Source organism: Pseudophryne corroboree, chromosome 2, assembly GCF_028390025.1.
Source record: "Pseudophryne corroboree isolate aPseCor3 chromosome 2, aPseCor3.hap2, whole genome shotgun sequence".
Lineage (NCBI taxonomy): Eukaryota > Metazoa > Chordata > Amphibia > Anura > Myobatrachidae > Pseudophryne > Pseudophryne corroboree.
Window position 1 is genome coordinate 571,563,485 of NC_086445.1, and position 20,014 is coordinate 571,583,498.

General features: G+C 46.4%; 1 protein-coding gene across 4 annotated transcripts in view; it reads right to left on the reverse strand.

Annotated features, from left to right (window-relative positions):
• DLGAP3 (DLG associated protein 3) overlaps positions 1-20,014 on the reverse strand; it is an 856,617-nt gene that overhangs the window by 72,426 nt on the left and 764,177 nt on the right. For all 4 annotated transcript variants that reach the window (XM_063954417.1, XM_063954415.1, XM_063954413.1 and 1 more), the window contains one exon: positions 8,725-8,810. In XM_063954417.1, the coding sequence (XP_063810487.1) occupies positions 8,725-8,810 (86 nt within the window). The remainder of the gene's footprint in view (positions 1-8,724; positions 8,811-20,014) is intronic.

A 20,014-nucleotide genomic window follows, 5' to 3' on the forward strand; every position in this document is an offset into this window, starting at 1 on the left:
TGAGCGGGTTCGGTTCTCTGAGATCCAAACACATCCGAATTTGCTGATCCGGATTTTCACGCCCGCCTCGACTACGTCATCGAGGCAAAGTGTCATCATCCCGCTGTCAGATTCTCGCGGGTTTTCGATTCTATATAAGCTCCGCGTCTCCGCGCCATCTGCACTCTGGCATTGGAGAGTGCACAGAGCGGACGTGTCCATGCTGTGTGCTGTTAAAACAAACAAACAAACAAACAAACAAGCAAACAAACAGAAGAAGCTAGAAAAACTTAGGTTAGGTAGTCAGGCAGGCTAGGGATAAGGAAGGGGGCAGGAGACTTGGAGCGGAGGGCTGGGGCTTGTGTAACCTTTTGGGGCTGCGCTGTGTGATTGATTGGATTTATTTCAAATACATCAAGGGGCTGCCACGTGGGGCTGTGTACTGTATAGGGGTGCTTATAAATATACTGTGGCTGGGTGTAGGTGTGCTCTGTTTGGGGGCTGTGTAATATAGGGGTGCTTTGCATACTGTGGTTGTGTATATGTGTTCTCTGTCCATAAGGGGCAGTGTATAGGGTGCTCTACATAATACTGTGGCTATGTATAGGTGTGCTCTATCTATAAGGGGCTGTGTATAGGATGCTCTGTCCAACCTCAGTGTGTGACCAATTCTAGTTTTTGCTGACAGAGATTTGTGTGTCAATCACAAAGTGTGGGATAATGATAAAGTAAAATATTGCAAAGTCGTTTGTCACAACTATACTACCACTGCTATATCCTCAGTGTGTGACCGATTCTATTTTCAGAGATTTGTGCATCAATCACAAAGTGTGGGATAACGATAAAGTAAAATATTGCTAAGTCATGCGTCACAACTTCTGGCGTATAGCGGAAGTAGTGCCAATATTCAAAAAGGGAAGTAAAGGTGAACCGGGTAATTATAGACCAGTTAGTCTTACATCTATAGCGGGGAAAGTATTGGAAGATATGCTAAGGGATAGTATTCAGAAGTTCCTTGAAGCCAATGAGGTAATTAAAAGGAACCAACATGGATTTGTGAAGGACAGATCATGTAAAACCAACTTATTTGGCTTTTATGAAACAGTAAGTGCGAACCTTGATCAGGGTAAGGAGGTGGATATAATCTTTTTAGACTTTGCCAAAGCTTTCGACACAGTACCACACATGCGACTTATCTATGAGCTACAAGAAATAGGGCTAGGGAGCACAATATGCACCTGGGTCAGAAATTGGTTAGATAATAGGGAGCAGCACGTGGTTAATAGATCATTTTCAAATTGGACTGAAGTGCTAAGTGGTGTGCCACAAGGGTCTGTACTTGGACCACTATTGTTCAACATTTTCATAAACGACCTATCAGTAGGTCTAGAGAGCATGGTGTCAATTTTTGCAGTTGATACCAAATTGTTTAAGGTTATACATACGGAGGGCGATGCTGAGTCTCTTCAGAACAACTTAGTTAAACTAGAAGCATGGGCAGCTAAATGGAGAATGAGCTTCAATACAGACAAATGTAAGGTAATACACTGTGGTAGCAAGAACAAAAATAACACCTACATACGAAATGGGGTAAAAGACTTAGGTGTTCACATAGATAGAAAACTAAGCAGCAGTACATAGTATATAAGATATTAGCATACATAAAATGGGGAATTGATGCAAGGGACAAGAGTGTTATACTCCCATTATATAAATCACTAGTGAGGCCACATCTTGAATACTGTGTACAATTTTGTGCACCATACTACAAAAAGGATATCTTGGAGCTAGAAAAGGTACAGAGGCGGGTGACCAAACTAATTAAGGGTATGGAGACGCTGGATTACGAGGAAAGGCTTGCAAGACTAGGCATGTTTACACTGGAAAAAAGGAGACTAAGAGGGGACATGATCAACATCTACAAATATATAAGGGGACAATACACAGAGCTTGCGCGGGACCTGTTTTTGATAAGATCAGCACAGAGGACACGTGGACACTCGCTTAGGTTAGAGGAGAGGAGATTCCGCACAAAGTGGCGAAAAGGTTTTTTCACAGTAAGGACAGTATGTGTTTGGAATTCCCTGCCTGAGAGAGTAGTAATGGCAGACTCAGTCAACACCTTTAAGAATGGGTTAGATAAATTCCTAATGGATAAGGATATCCAGGGTTATGGTGCGTAGTCATGCACTATAGCTATTAAAAAAAAGAGGAATAAAACACAACGGCTGACATCAGCAATAGACAAAATTTAGTCCAATAATAGTACTGCGTAGGAGACTACAAATAGGTTGAACTCGGTGGACAAATTGTCTTTTTTCAACCTTAGATACTATGTTACTTCCCGCAGTTTTCGTTCTTTCTTATTCTCGGCCTGGAAGGATTACTCACTTAATAATGCTATCCATAAGTCTGATCCAATATTGTTTTGGCAAGCTGCAATATCCGTTTGAAGGGACAGATTATTTCTTTCACTAAAGCACATAATGCATCTCAATCGCATCTCAATCAGACCATTTTCTCCATGCAAAACAATCCTTAGCTGAAGCTTTCAGAGATTTCTCTCACAATCCCACGCCTGGTAACAAATCCAAATATTTCCACAACAAGGCTCAATTTAATGCTGTTATTTCCCAAGAGGCAACCAAGCAAGATTTGTCGGCTAGATATAGATTCTCATAGATTTGGCAACAAATCCGGTAAACTGTTAAAAGGGAATCATTCTCAGAATATTATAGCGGATATCAAAGACTGGGAAGAAGTATTACAGTGTAGTGGGCCAGATATTCTTCAGATCTTTACAGACTTCTACTCTTCTTTGTATGCCCAAGGCCCTATCTCCATGTTTGGGATTCTATTGACTTGCCCCAAATTAATCCCCAACATCTAGAGTCTTTATTGGCGCCGATCTCTGTATTGGAGGTACACTCTGTTATTAAAAACCTGAAACCCGCTAAAGCTCCTGGCCCCGATGGCCTTAGTGGCGAGTTCTACAAGTTACTTAAATACCAAATCACTCCCTTCTTAGTTGACTTCTTTAATTCAATTATACAAAAGGGGTCTATGTCTGTATATTTTAATGCTGCTATGGTGAGTGTGTTGCCTATACCGGGTAGGGATCCCACTTCCCCGGCCTCCTATAGACCTATTTCTTAACTCAACTGTGATTACAGAATATTTACTAAAATTCTTGCTGATAGATTATAACTTATTGTCCCTACAATAGTGCATATGGACCAAACAGGGTTCGTGTGGGGTCGTCACTCGGTCACAAATGTTCGGAATGTGTTGGCACTGATGCAGCATGCGTTGGCCTCTGGGGATTCGGCTTCGGGGGTCTTACTTTCCCTTGACGCTGAAAAAGCTTTTGATATGGTCACTTGGGATCATTTATTCAAGACCCTGCGGAAGTTCAGATTCCCAGAGGCCTACATATCTGTTATAGGAATGATGTACCACAAACCATACACACAAATTTTAGTGAATGGTCGGTTGTCCAAACCTTTCACGGTACTAGACAAGGTTTCCCTATGTCCCCATTGCTGTTTGCATTAGCGCTTGAGCCCTTAGCAATAGCGCTGAGGAATAATCCAAATTTCCAAGGTTTACAAATGAAAACAGGAGTATATAAGCTGTCACTCTTTGCGGACAACATGCTCCTACTGGTGTCCCAACCAGAGCGGTCTATACCAACTGTATTGTCTACTACAGGGGTGGCCAACCAGTCAGAGACAAAGAGCCAACAAATCTTGTTAGGTACGTCAAAGAGCTGACATCAAGCCGAAGGCGCATGTGCAAAAATGGGGTGTGACTTTGTGCCTGCTAGGCCATACCCCTGGTATAAAATACAATGAAAATGCCAGATCCACATAAAATACATTTAAAGCCAGAATCAAGATAAAATACATTGAAAAAGACAGTTCCACATAAAATAATTTAAAAATCCAGATCCACATAAAATATATTGAAAAAGCCATATTCACATAATACACTTCAGCTCCTCCATGTGTCACTCCAGCCAGCACCCTCCTGTGTCACTCCAGCCAGCTCCCCCATGTGTCAATGTGTCACTCCAGCCAGCACCCTCCTGTGTCACTCCAGTCAGCTCCCCATTGCGTCTCTCCTGCCAGTACCCTCCTGTGTCACTCCAGCCAGCACCCTCCCGTGTCACTCCAGTCAGCTCCCCATTGCGTCTCTCCTGCCAGGATACTCCTTTGTCACTCCAGCCAGCTCCCCATTGTGTCACTCCTGCCAGCACCCTCCTGTGTCACTCCAGCCAGCACCCTCCTGTGTCACTCCAGCCAGCACCCTCCTGTGTCACTCCAGCCAGCACCCTCCTGTGTCACTCCAGCTAGCTCCCCCATTATGTCTCTCCTACCAGGATCCTTCTGTGTCACTCCAGCCCACCCTCATATGTCACTACAGGCCAGTATCTGGCACCCTCAGTTTTCAGTTGCCATAGTGCTGCTGTGTGTCTGGTTGGAGTGCACCAGTTTCCAGGATCTGTTTTGGTCAGGTGACTATGAGTGTCGGGAGCCACATTTGAATAGAGAAAGAGCCGCATGCGGCTCAAGAGCCACAGGTTGGACACGGCTGGTCTACTATCTCGACCTTTAGTACATTTGCAAGCTATAAGATCAATTTTGATAAGTCTGAAGCTATGCATTTAGGTAACTATTCCCAGCAGTCCCCAAATTTTCCCACACTCTCCACTTTTAAAATTGTTCCTGATAAAATCAGATATCATATGTATAACTCGTTCAGAGAATGTCCTTTATAAAGAATTTTTTTCTCATGTATTGGATTCTATCAACAAACTTGCAGCTCAATGGTTACACCTACCATTATCACTCCTTGGTAGAAACGTGGTGGTGAAATTGATCCTCTTTCCCAAACTTATCTTATACAAATGATCCCTATTAGATTTTTATCTTCGGATATCCGCAAACTTAGAGAGAAATTTCTTACATTTATATGGCAGGGCAAGAAGCCGCATATTGCCTATCAGAAACGTAGTCAAAACAAAATGAGGGGGGGGGGGCATAGGGTTCCCCGATTTGACTGCTTTCCAAAATGTAACTTATTTCCGATATATCAAAGGGTGGCTTTTATAAGATTCAACATTTAGGACGTTGAAATATCTCTACTGTTCCACACTTCAAGAAACGCATATCAAGTTCATTAATAGAGCGTTCATATCTCCAATGCAATGCAGTTGTTTTGTAGCTGGTACATCTGGTGTTTGCCCTAAATGTAGGAGGCCTGAAGCCTCTTTGCTACATTGTTTCTGGGAGTGTGGAAAAGTGGTAAAGTTTTGGAACAAAATACTAGTGTTTATTAAAGACATAACAAATCTACAGCTTCCTCTGCTTGCGCTGCCTATCTTGTTTTGTCATTTTGAGTTGGATGCCTTTCATGAGACAGCATCGAGGCTCTGATCTCCTCCCCATTCTCACAATTATTTTTACTATAGCAAAGAAAGCCCTCTTGAAGAATTGGACTAAATCAATAGCTCCCTACCTCTCTGGCGTTCAAAAACAATTAATGGAATCTCTGTATATAGGGGGTAATTCAGAGTTGATCGCAGCAGCAAATTTGTTAGCAGTTGGGCAAAACCATGGGCACTGCAGGTGTGGCAGATATAACATTTGCAGAGAGAGTTAGATTTGGGTGGGTTATTTTGTTTCTGTGCAGGGTAAATACTGGTTGCTTTATTTTTACACTGCAATTTAGATTTCAGTTTGAACACACCCCACCCAAATCTAACTCTCTCTGCACATGTTATATCTACCTGCAGGGGGCAGTGCACATAGGAGGTCATTCTGATCTGAGCGCACGCTGATGTTTTTCGCAGCGCAGCAATCAGGTCACTACTGCGCATGTGTATGCAACGCAAGTTCAGACCTACTCAGAAACTGCACAAAATGCTTTTGCAGAGCTCGGCTGCACAGGCGTTCGCACACTTGCAAAGCTAAAATACACTCCCCTATAGGCGGTGACTATCAGATCACATCACTGCAAAAAGTAGCTAGCGAGCGATCAACTCGGAATGACCCCCATGGTTTTGGCCAACTGCTAACAAATTTGCTGCTGCGATCAACTCTGAATTAGGCCCATAGAGAGACCAGCAGTGTTCCCAGATATTGAAAATGGATTGGATAAATTCTACAAGAGGTGGTTATTTTACATTAAATATCTTGTTAACTCATTCCACACGAATGTGATGAAAGTGTTTGACTCTGATACATGGTTTATGAATGCGCAACAAGTTCTCTAATTGTTTAGAAATGTTATTTGCTCTTACATGATGTTCCTTACATTCACTATAATCAGTTCCGCTGTATGCAGACTCCCGCCTGTTCTGAAGTTGGGAAATGCACCCAACAATACGTTTCATATACCTATATATTGCGAAAATACATCACAAACTCAGGTATCTGGTAGATAGTCTGTTTATTGAACTTTGCATTTTATAGTCATGCTTGCAGAACTTTTCCAGCCGATACCTGGGATTGAAAAAATGGCCCGGGATTGGCTTCCCTAGCCAAGTGTTTTTTATCTGCCGTCAAATTCTGTGTTTCTATTACTGGTGCAAAAGATCCATCTGTAAACAGGCACAACTGTGCATTGCCCACACACCTGCTAACACACCATTGCTGATGTTTGCCCTAGTCAAAATGCCCTATTACCACCAGGGGCAGCTGCTGCCTGTGGACAGCAGTGCAGACCACACATTGCATGCACCTGCCCCAGACTCCCATTGGCTAGTTTCATAGGAGTCTGTGGGTGGGCTTATACAGGACAAAACTATGTGTTCCCTAATGCACACCGAGTGAAAAATATTACTACATAATAGTCAGATAATACGGAGATCTTAGTTGCGTATATCTGCAGATATAGGGTTAAGCCCCCAGGCCGATCGACAAGGCTTCTCCGTCACTGGGGGTCCCTAATACTAGGTATGGCTTATACAGGACAGACAATCTGAGAGCTGTGTTATGTGTCTCATGCAGAGGCGGCTCAGTGAAACACAGCAGACCACTGATCCCCTGGTAAGGTATCCAACACATATATTACATGTAAGATTACATGTATGTTTAAATGTGCTAAATGGGTCCAGCCCGGACGTATGAGCAGCAGCTGCTACTTGCTTCCACCCAGTTACATCCCTTCAGCCACAAATGGAAATGCATTTTGAGTTACCGTACATACAAATCTGAATAATTCATAATGGCATACCCTCAGCTCTGAGGGAGGAATAGTGCTGAAACACACAAAAAAGGTATATCAAACCGAATTGTTGAGTTGAGTTCCCTTTATCTGGCACATAATGATTATTCTGCAAACACCTTCAAAGAGATTTCTCATAGTACAAAAAAACAACAGTTTCTCACCAACTCAAGAAAACACATTAAAAAAGCTCTGGGCTATGAGCATAGCAAAGGAATACAGTCTTCCGAAGCCTTCATTTATGTTCATAATATCTAAACACAGCTAAAAAAGTCCCATCTAGTGAATGTCACAGGATGCTATTTGTTCAGCCAGTCTATATGCATGAATAAAGCCAGTGCTGTGATGAGAACTATACTGCCATCTTCCCCACAAACAGATTGCAACTGTGCACACAAGCAGACACAATTTCCACATCCAAGAGCAATCATCATAGCTGTGCATGGGTGCTAACAGGGATGAAGGGGCCAGCAATGGCGCCGCGGCCAAATAAGGAGGAGGGGCGCCGGGCGGCCTGCAGGCCAACGGCACGAACTCCAGGGGATGGGGAGTTGCTGCAGGTCAGGCAAGGCACCCCCTTTTTGGCACCTGGAAAGCCCCGCTGGGCAGTAGAAGGCATGGGCGAGAGGCGGGGGGGGTGTGGTTACGCCGCAGGCAGTTAAAAGCAGCAGCCGGGGGAAGGAGTGATCATCTCCTTCCCCACGCGTGCAGGAAACTGGGGGAGGAGCAGGGACGGGGGTTGGTAGTAGCACGTGCGGAGACGCAGGCTAGGTTAGTGCAGGACACGGGCATGTTTTCGGCGCCTTCTCAGGGTCAAGGACTGTTTGCATGGGTAAAATATGTGCCTGGTAATGGTGTTATGTTTGGGTGTGAAGTCGTTTTCATCTAAAAAAAAATGTAAAAAATGTTTTCATTAGTAATACATTTGAGAAGTGATTGTCTTATTTTTGTTTTATTGCAATAGATGTGGTTTTGTGTAATTTCTTGTCACAGCAGATGGCGGGGATGGAGCGGTGCACAAGGCATGGTAAGTGGGGGATTGTCAGAATACCTTGCATATGTCACCAATTAGTAGGCCGTATGCCTGGTTCCAGCTAAATGCGGCATGGACCATACGGGTTGCGCGTGGTCTGTGTGCCCACAAGGGTGGCCCGAGCATGCCTCAGGTGGGGGGGGGGGGGGCGTGACCGCACGCCGATAAGGTTACACAAGGCATGCCCCAGTCGATTCTAACATCGGGAGAGCTGTGCACCACTTTCTCTCCTTTACCCTGCGAATGGTGTGTATTGGTATAAGGTGGAAATAAAGCTGTGACCATTTTTCTTTGCACAAAAAGTACTAATCTCGTCTGAGTTATTTGGTTAGCGCGAGGTGGCAGGGCGCCGTAAATCAGCCTCTCCATCCTTATTCATTTCCTAAGCACAACCCTGCAAATGTAGCTCACTGAATGTAGAAGTACCTATATAACACATTATCATCCACATGCAAACTATTTTATAAGATTGATATAGGCACCTTCTGTCATCTTCTACTTGGACCCCAATAGAGTGAAACTCTCTCCGGCTCTTTCCCTCTGTATCCGAGTCTGAGATGGTCTCAACCTGCAGAAATTGAAATAAAATTTAGCCCAAAGATTGTAAGGGTTGAGAATAAAATATAATAGCAATAGTCGGCGATGAGACAAAAATATCCTTGCATCAAAGGTAAAAATTGCAAACTGATCTTTCTTTGCCTGATGTCAATGAACAACACTGTGTAGAAATTAGTTCTGATGACCACAACAAATGTAAGGCCAGCTACACATCAGAATGACTGGCTATTGGGCTAATGGTTGGGCAAATTCCCTTCACCCTGAACCATGCAAGATTGCCGGTACTCACCAGAAAGATTTAATGAACGATTGATTGATCACTGTCCCGTCCTTCATTAATATGCATGGCGCAGCAAGCAATATGATCCGGTTAGCTGTGCAGCACAGCCGACCTGAAGATGACGCATGTGACCAGTGGGAGCACGCAATTGAGCATACACATCACATGATATGCACGATTTGTCGTTTCAATACCACCAATTGTGCCGATATTGGCCTGATGTGTACCCACCCTAAAAGTCATTCTCATATATTTTTCCAGCAGCACGAGGAGCATTTAGGAGCATTTAGTGCTGGACCAGCCACTTTGTGCCATATTGTAAGTGTAACTGAGTCACAGGGGTCTATTCAATTAGTGCCAGTATTTCCGACAGTCGACAGTCTATGTGGCCGACTCGACCATTCCAGTAATACCCCTTTCACACTGCCAATGCCGGATCCCACCCGGGAATTGGAAACGGGTCATTCCCGGGTGGGATCCGGCATTGGCAGCTGCTGCAGGCTTTCCCGACTCGGCAATATTCCGGGTGGGTTGCCATAGCAGCAGGGAGCGGAGCTGGTGGCGGGGGCGGAGGTGGAGGCGGCGCTGGGAGATGAGATCATCTTCGCGCCGCCTCTCCCTATCTAGTAAACGGGTCCCGGGACGCATTGACCCGGGAGCCCGTTTACGCAGCCACTGACCCGGTATTCAACTTTATTCCTGGGTTGAATTACCGGGTCAGGCGACCCGCGATTTCGGCTATGCCCCTTTCACACCGCAAGCCGGCCCAGGTCGATACCGGGTTATTTGTGCGGTGTGAAAGGGGTATTAGACAGCTGTCTCTATCTCCCCTACTAACATGATCTGTGTAACACTGGATGAAAGAGATAAACACAGACGGGAGATGGAATTGCTTTTTTAATGAAAATGTATGTTGTCTACATGTGCACGTTAGAGTTTTCTATTTAGTTTTGTTATGCACTATAATCTTTCATCCTATAAGCTTATAATAAGAAGACAAAGGATTTTGAACTTAAACCTAAAAATCATATAATGGGGGGAAAAATGATTTCTGGCCAATAGTCATTATCAGGCTATCCAATAATAGCCCTTTTTAAGCTAGAAAAATTCACCTTCTTTGCGCGAAAACACATGGAATCCGCCAAAAACCGTGGACCTATGTGTTTAATCAGCCACATTCGCCGAAAAAAATGCTTACTTATCGGGAATTTGGTTTCACAAGTGCTGGCATCCGGGCTAATAGGACAGCCCCAGGCGGGTCAATTAGCCGCTGTAAATTACCGCTGTTAATTGCACACCGCCCAATGGCCCTCATTCCGAGTTGTTCGCTCGCAAGCTGCTTTTAGCAGCTTTGCACACGCTAAGCCGCCGCCTACTGGGAGTGAATCTTAGCTTATCAAAATTGCGAACGAAAGATTAGCAGAATTGCGAATAGACACTTCTTAGCAGTTTCTGAGTAGCTCCACACTTACTCGGCAACTGCGATCAGTTCAGTCAGTTTCGTTCCTGGTTTGACGTCACAAACAATTCCAGCGTTCGCCCAGACACTCCTCCGTTTCTCCAGCCACTCCCGCGTTTTTCCCAGAAACGGTAGCGTTTTTTCACACACACCCATAAAACGGCCAGTTTCCGCCCAGAAACACCCACTTCCTGTCAATCACATTACGATCACCAGAACGAAGAAAAAACCTTGTAATGCCGTGAGTAAAAAACCTAACTGCATAGCAAATTTACTTGGCGCAGTCGCACTGCGGACATTGCGCATGCGCATTAGCGACTAATCGCTCCGTTGCGAAAAAAAAATAACGAGCGAACAACTCGGAATGATCCCCAATGAGCCTAATTCAGATCTGATCGTAGATGTGCTAAATTTAGCACATCTACAATCATTTACTCTTACATGCGGGGGACGCCCAGCACAGGGGCAAAAGCATCGAATGGTGGCGATGCTTTTGCACCTGGCGAGTAGCTCCCTGCCAGCGCAGCCCCTGCGCGCTGGCAGGTCCCTACTGGCCGTGTCCCGGGTCGCAGTGGCTGCGTGTGACATCACACTGCCGCCGCGACCCCCTCCCAATGGTCCAGACACGCCTGCGTTGTCCGAACTGCACCCCGCCAACGGCGTTCTAACGCGTAGACACACCCCCTCCCACAACCGCCTCTAACTGTCAATCAGGTAGAGGAGATCGCAGCCCAGAGATGCTGTTAGCATCTCACTGGGCTCCCGGGGTGCGCACGCAGAGATTCAGACTGTGATCGCTGCTGTCTGAATTAGGCCCAATGTTGGGTGGGAACTACTAATTTATTGGTTGGGTATATTTAATATAATAGGAGCACCATGGCCTTGCCTAATAATTTAAGGTGTGGTGATGGGACTATAATGTTAATGCTGTGTGATTTTGGGTATATTAATTAAATGTGGAATTGAGTTTGAGGGTGAAAATGACTAATTATTTAATGCTGGGGCTCTTTAGAATGCAAAGATGTTTATTTGTAGAATATGTAAACTATTAATTTAAAATTGGGTCTATATGGGGGCAAATAGCAGTATTAGTAAATGTGAATACTAATATAGAACTTTGTACCGCCTGCAGGAACAGTGGAGGTATGTATGTCCTTCTTCACACTCATGAAGGCACCTAATAGTGATGCATCCAGTGCTACTTTCTCTTACGTCCTAGAGGATGCTCGGGTCCACATTAGTACCATGGGGTATAGACGGGTCCACTAGGAGCCACTGGCACTTTAAGAGTTTAACAGTGTGGGCTGGCTCCTCCCTCTATGCCCCTCCTACCAGACTCAGTTTAGAAAATGTGACGGAGGAGCCGGTCACAGCTAGAGGAGCTCCAAGGGAGTTTTTCTAATTTTTTTGTTTTTATTAGAGTTAGGCACAGGGAGGCTGCTGGTAACAACCTCCCTGCTTTGTGGGACTTAGGGGTGAGTAGTGTCCAACCCTGAAAGGTAAATGGCCACTATCTCCGCTGACAGGACACTGAGCTCCTGAGGGTGATCATCGTTAGTCACCCCAGGCGACAGCTCACTCCCGCAGCTTGCCGCCACCCCCTAACAGCCAGAAGATTCCGGTGGCGAGTGAGTCACTGGCGCCGGCAAGCCAGTGTGAAGATGGCGGCAACAGGGTGGGAGCGCAGTTAGTACTGCGCTCCCACCCTGTTGCCGCCATCTTCATATCGGCTCAGCGGTACACAGTGCGACGCTATGAGGGGTGCCCTGAGCCAGCGCCTATACCCTACACTGGTCACTCAGGTTGTCAGGAACCTCAGTAACGCGCTAGCCTCAGGCCAGTATAAAGATGAAAAATGCGGGAAGCAGCCATGTTTCAGGGGGCGGAGCTTCTCCTCAGAGCAGACCTAGCAGCGTTCAGCGCCATTTTCCTCCCTGCAGATCCAGTTACAGAGACGCTGATAGGGAGAGCTGTCCCTCCACACGACTCTAGCTATCCTGTACGGTACCAGGGGGTTGTAGAAGGGGGGGGGGGGCTGTATAATTACTGTGTAGTCTATTAAGGTACACAGTCAGCGCCCGGTATTGTATTATTTATACCTAGGGAAGCGCTGTGGGTGTGCTGGCTCCAAGCTCTGTGTTTCTCTGAAGGTACTTGGGGGAAAACTGTGTCTGACATTTTCCTGTGTGTGTGGGTGTATGTTTTCTCACATAGTCATGTCCAGGGACTCTGTGTCTTATGCTGTAGAGGATGTTTCATCCCCAGTGGAATCCATTCCATGTACCCAGGAATGTAATGTATTGTCTCAGATTCCTATTAAAGAGCCAGAATGGCTGACTTCTATTAAGAGAATGATCTCTCAGATCTCTACTAGGGTAGCTCATACTGAGACGGAAACTCAGGTTTTAAAGAATTCTATGGCTGTTTGGTCAGGTTCTGTTTCTATTCCCTCTCAATCCCCTAGCATATTCCCAAATAAACGTGCACTTGCCCAGATTATGCAAGATGACACGGATATCGACTCTGACACGGCAGACGGTGATGGGGGTGTGCTGAGGGGGGCAGCATCTCTGGCTAAGGGGGTGCAGCTCATGATTGAGGCCATTAGAGATGTGTTAAACATTACTGACACACCAGCTGAGCAGGCTGAGGAGGCTTACTGCACAGACATTAAGAAAGCCTCGCTGACCTTTCCTGAGTCTAAAGAATGAAATGCTTTATTTGAAAAATCCTGGGAAATCCCGGAGAAAAAATTCCAGATCCCCAAGAGGGTTCTGGTTGCTATTTCCTTCCCGGAGGAGGATAGAAAAAGATTGGAAAACCCACCCATAGTTGACACATCTGTCTCCAGACTGTCAAAGAAGGTGGTTTTGCCTGTCCTGGGATCTACCGCGTTAAAAGAACAGGCTGATCGTAAGATTGACACTACGCTCAAATCCATATACACTGCTTCAGGGGTGGCGTTAAGGCCTACTATTGCCCGTGCATGGATTGTTAAAGCTACAATAAAGTGGTCAGGCACGTTACTAGAAGACTTAGATACAATGGATAGAAGTAACATTGAACTGGTTTTACGTAACATACAGGATTCTGCGGGGTTCATGGTGGAATCCATGAAGGACCTGGGTACGCTGAATGCACGGATATTTTCCATGTCTGTCTCAGCTCGCAGGGGACTCTGGCTACGCTAATGGTCGGCAGACGCGGAATCCAGGAGAAGTGTGGAGAACCTACCCTACATGGGTCAGGCTCTATTTGGGGAAGCATTGGATGCATGGATTTCCACGGCAACCGCGGGTAAGTCACCTTTTCTTCCCTCAGCTACACCTTCTACGAACAAACCCTTTTCTTCACCTGCATCGCAGTCCTTTCGGACCGCTAAGACAAAAAACTCCAAGCCCCCCACCACTTTCTTTAGAGGTGGGTGTTCAAAATCCAAAAAGCCTGCACCTGCAGGCTCCCAGGACCAGAAGTCTGCTTCTGGTTCCTCAAAATCCTCAGCATGACGATGGACCGCACAGCATGGAGGACGGTCCGGTGGGTGCGAGGCTCAAAAGTTTCAGCCACATTTGGGTGTCATCCGGCCTGGGCCCCTGGGTACAGGATATTGTATCCCAGGGGTACAGACTGGAGTTTCAAGAACTCCCGTCTCACCGATTCTTCAAATCTGGGTTGCCAGCTTTACTGACAGACAGGGCTGTCCAACAGGAAGCCATTCAAAAATTGAAAAGGTCAGCGGTCATTGTTACAGTTCCACCGCATATGCAAAACAAGGGTTACTATTCAAACCTTTTCGTGGTACCGAAACCGGATAGTTCGGTCAGACCGATTTTGAACTTGAAATCATTAAACCCTTATCTGAGGGAGTTCAAGTTCAAAATGGGGTCTCTGAGAGCGGTAATCTCAGGTCTGGAGGAGGGAGAGTTTCTGGTATCCCTGGATATCAAGGGTGAGTACCTCCACATTCTGATTTGGCCGCCGCACCAGGCTTATCTCAGGTTTGCACTGTTAGACAGTCACTATCAGTTCCAGGCATTGTCATTCGGTCTCTCTAAGGCACTGAGGGTGTTCACCAAGGTGATGGCAGAGATGATTGTACTCCTCCGCAGACAGGGGTGAAAATATTCCCATATCTGGACGATCTGCTGATAAAGGCATCGACCAGGGAGACCTTGTTGCAGTCCATTGCTCTCACGACTCTTCTGCTCAGGGAACTGTTAGGCGCGGCGGTCTTCGGCCGTGCCCTGACTGAGCAGCGGTCACGGCCGCCGCGCCTCTCTCCTTCCCTGTCCCCCGCATGGCGCCTAGCAATGCCAGGACGCCGTGCGCACGATAGCCGCCGGGTCCCTGGCAACGCAGGACGCCGTGCGTGCAGGGCCGCTGGGTGCATAGCAACGGGGACGCCACAGGTGGACCGCGTTCCCTGTTGCTAAGAATAGTTAATTAGGTTGCTCGTGCAGCAGGGCAGCTGCACGGCAACTAGTAATTAGGGTCTGGGGGCTGGTCCTGCTGGCCCTCCTGTTATTGGCCAGCAGGGCCTTTTTATGTGAGCCAGCACACTGCAGCCCCGCCGGTGATAGCTTCTTGTATGCTGTTTCTGCCTTGCAGAACTCTGTTCCTGTCAGCCGTGTTTGGTGGATCTTGCTCCCTGCCCTTTGGTACTTTGGAGGTCCGAAGCCGGTCCTGGGAATCCTTCTAGTCCTTGCAAACCTGTTTGTCATCTGGGGTTCTCGCCCGGTTTCGTGAGTAGCGGCTTCTGCCGCGTGTTGCGGCCTATGCCGCTTAGTGTTTACTTTATTGTGAATTGGTGCATTTGCGGAGGTTTCCGCTTTCACTGTCCTCCACGGAACTCGGCGGTGCCGTGTAGGGGAGTGGACAGTGGTTTCTTTGTAGTTCTTTTCCTTTGGCGGCGTGCCGCACATACGTTTAGTTTTTAGGTAGTTTATAGCCCCTAGCGTGGTTGTTTCAGTTAGAGGTCCCCTTGTTATTACCCTGTCTCAGTTCACGCCTTGTCTCTCTTTAAAACCTGAGGGGGCATCGGAGTTGGGCAGACCTAATCCGCCCTTCAAACGCGGCTGCAATGGGCCCAAGAAACCATAGTCGTTCAGGCGTGAATTGATAACACGGGTAAGACAACGGAGGTAGGGTGCTAGGGGCTATTTCCTTCCCATTTCCCAATCCCAGCATTCCGTCTTGGTGCTCAGGACTCACTACATAAGATCTCCCCTGTCCTGAGCATCAGGATCGTAACATTATCACCGGCCCACAAAAAAAAAAAGGGGGTTTAATTTTTTCCGTTGTATTGGTGGGCCTAGAAATTCGGCCTCATGAATCCGGCAGGTTTAGGGCCAAACCCCAGTCAGCTTTTGGTTAACCAAATACAGGAATTAACTCAGATGGTTCAGGACCTTACTCTTCGGGTGAGATCGCAGGAAGATCTTTTGCGAGCCTCCCCGAGTATGGTTCCAGAACCAAAGATGCATTTACCTGACCGTTTTTCGGGTAACCGAAAAGATTTTTTTAATTTTAAGGAAGCTTGTAAGCTTTATTTTCGTTTAAGGCCCCGTTCCTCTGGTACTGAGTCTCAGCGGGTCGGGATTGTGATGTCTCTACTTCAGGGTGATCCACAGACCTGGGCGTTTGGGCTAAGAGCGGATGATGCTGCTTTGTTATCAGTAGACGCCTTTTTTAAATCCTTAGGCCTCTTAAATGACGACCCAGATAGAGAAGCATCAGCTGAGAGTCACCTACGTGCCCTTAAGCAAGGCAAAAATCCAGCAGAGGTATATTGTACCGAATTTCGCCGTTGGCCGAACGACTGTGGCTGGAATGACCCGGCCCTGCGCAGTCAGTTTCGCCTTGGTCTGTCGGAAGTGATTAAAGACAGTACCCCGCTCCTGAGACTCTAGACAAACTCATGGAGCTCGCTATTAAAATTGATCGTCGTCTCCGAGAGCGGAGGGCTGAAAGAGGAACAACTTTTAGGCCTAATCCATGTGTATATACTTTTCCTGAGGACGTCGAGGAGCCCATGCAAATGGGTCTCTCCCGGCTGTCCCCAGAGGAAAGAACCAGAAGGTTAAGTTCTGGTCTTTGTTTGTATTGTGGTGGTAAGGGACATATCGCACGTAACTGCCCGAACAAGCCGGGAAACGCTCTGACCAAATGAATTGTGAGGGGGTTCACTTGGGTCTGCAGTTAATCTCCTCTAATAATTCTCTATTAGTTCCGGTAAAGATTTTCTTTGGCAGCCTCAGTTCGTTGGTGTCGGCCTTCGTCGACAGTGGAGCTGCAGGAAATTTTATGGATTTAGCTTGGGCTAAGGCTTTAGGCGTTCCACTGATACCCTTAGATAGACGTATCACCATGCACGGCTTGGATGGGGATCCGCTTTCCAATGGGGTTATTACTCACCGCACACCTCCAGTATTGCTGATAGTGGTAGCCCTACATTCAGAAGAAATAGAATTTTACCTTACACATTGTCCGGCAGTTCCAGTAGTTTTGGGTCACCCCTGGCTTGCCTTTCATAATCCCATCATAGATTGGCGGTCTGGGGAGATTTCCCAATGGGGTCCTTTTTGTGTTAAGGAGTGTATTTCCCATCCTGTCCGGGTTGCGGCAGTTACCCCAGAACTTATTCCTCTGGAATATCAGGATTTTGCTGATGTGTTCTCCAAGGGAAATGCGGACGTTCTGCCTCCCCATCGGTCCTATGACTGCGCTATAGATTTAGTTCCCGGGGCCACTTTACCTAAAGGGAGATTATATGCCCTCTCCGGGCCAGAAACCACGGCTATGGATAATTATATCCAGGAAAGCCTGAAAAAAGGCTTCATTAGGTCTCCGAAATCTCCTTTGAGTGCAGGATTCTTTTTTGTTGAGAAAAAAGATGGGTCGCTCAGACCATGTATTGATTTTCGGGTTCTGAATAAAATTTCTGTTAAAAACACCTACCCTTTGCCTTTGATTTCAGTACTTTTTGATCAGTTACGCTCTGCCGTTATCTTCTCAAAAATCGATCTTAGAGGAGCTTAAAATCTCATCCGAATAAGATCTGGGGATGAGTGGAAGACGGCTTTCAGCACACAGTCGGGTCATTATGAATACCTGGTGATGCCCTTTGGGCTGTCAAATGCTCCTGCGGTATTTCAAGACCTCATCAATGATGTTCTTCGTGTCTTTCTTGGAAAGTTCGTTGTCGTTTATTTAGACGACATTTTGATTTATTCTGAGTCTATGGAACAACATATTACCCATGTGCGTCTGGTTCTTCAAAAACTACGGGAGAATCATTTATACGCAAAAATAGAGAAATGTGATTTTCACATCACGGAAGTGTCCTTCTTGGGGTATATTATTTCTCCCCAGGGATTTTTCATGGAACTGAAAAAACTCCAGGCCATCCTTAATTGGGCGCAACCCACAAATTTAAAAGCAATTCAGCGCTTTTTAGGGTTTGCAAACTATTATAGGCGGTTCATTCATACCTTTTCTGATTTGGTCGCTCCTATAGTAGCATTGACTAAAAAAGGAGCGGACCCTTCCAATTGGTCGCCTGCAGCCGAGTCTGCCTTTCGGGCCTTAAAGCAGGCATTTGTCTCGGCTCCTGTTCTCAGGCACCCTAACCCGGAGCTCCCCTTTATAGTCGAGGTAGATGCCTCAGATGTTGGAGTGGGGGCTATCCTATCTCAGGAAGATCCGGAGTCTCAGGAATTACACCCTTGTGCCTTCATGTCCAGGAAATTCTCCTCCGCAGAATCCAACTATGACGTTGGTAATCGAGAATTGCTGGCAGTTAAATGGGCTTTCGAGGAGTGGAGGCATTGGCTGGAGGGAGCTAGGCATACTATTACAGTGTTTACTGACCATAAGAACCTGCAAAATATTGAGTCAGCTAAACGGCTTAATGCTCGGCAGGCACGTTGGGCACTGTTTTTTACTCGTTTCAGGTTTATTATCACCTTCAGGCCCGGTTCCAAAAATACTAAAGCTGATGCCCTGTCACGTTGTTTTCTTCCGGTTCACAATAACCATCCTGCTACCACCCCCATAGTTCCATCATCTGTCATCCGGGCAGGCCTCACACAGGATTTATTTACTCAGTTAGTCCAGCTTCAACAGCAGGCTCCTAAACCGACTCCTGCTGATCGTCTCTTTGTCCCTGAATTTCTGAGAGGCACTGTTTTAGCTGAGTTTCATGACAACAAAGTCTCTGGTCATCCAGGTATCACTAAGACCTTGGAGTTAGTCTCTCGCTCGGTGTGGTGGCCTAGTCTTTCTAAAGATGTAAGGGAATTTGTCCATTCCTGTCAGGTTTGTGCACGGCATAAGGTTCCTCGTTCATTGCTGATCGGGCAACTCGTACCTTTAGCCGTTCCTCTCAGGCCATGGTCACATATATCCATGGATTTCGTGGTGGACCTTCCTCTTTCAGCCGGATTTCGAGTCATTTGGGTGGTAGTGGATCGTTTTAGTAAGATGGCTCATTTCATTGCTCTTCCCCGATTACCCTCTGCTCAAGGGTTGGCAGTCTTGTTTCTCCGTCATGTGTTCAGGCTCCATGGGTTGCCCAGGGATATTGTCTCTGATCGGGGTCCGCAATTCATTGCTCGTTTCTGGAAACGTTTTTGTGCCTCATTAAATATGAAACTCTCTTTAACATCTGGGTACCATCCACAATCTAACGGACAAACCGAACGAGTTAACCAGTCATTAAAACAGTATTTACGGTTGTATTCGGCCAAACTCCAGAATGATTGGTCTGAATTTCTTCCGTTAGCCGAATTTGCTTATAATAACTCTTGTCATTCTTCCACCAAGGAGTCCCCATTCTTTTCAGTCTTTGGCTTTCATCCTAGAGCCAACTCTTTTTTTCCTCATTCTCCAGTCTCCTCGTTGACCTTAACCTCCCATCTCAGAACAATTTGGAGAAAGGTGCACCTTGCCTTGAGAAAAGCTGCCTTCCGAGAAAAGAAATTTTCTGATAGGCTCCGATGTCCTTGCACTTTTAAGGTGGGAGATAAGGTATGGTTGTCAACTCGCAACATCAAGCTCCGACAACCTTCGGCTAGATTGGGACCCAAATTTATTGGACCATTCCTTATCATTAAGAAGGTCAACCCAGTTGCTTTTCGGCTACGCTTGCCGAGATCTCTCAAAATTGGCAATACTTTTCACTGTTCTCTTTTGAAAGAGTATTTTTCTTCCAGAAGATTTCCTCGGAGGACTTCCCAGGGTAGATCTCCGGTGGATGTTCAGGGGCAACAAGAGTTCTTGTTGGAGAAGGTTTTAGATTCTAAGCTTTCTCGGGGTCGGCTCTATTTTTTGGTCCACTGGAAAGGTTATGGTCCTGAAGAAAGATCTTGGGTGTTGGATAAAGATTTACATGCTCCCAAGCTGAAGAGGATTTTCTTTCAGGAGTTTCCTCAGAAACCTGGCTCTAGGGGTTCTTTAACCCCTCCTCAAGGGGGGG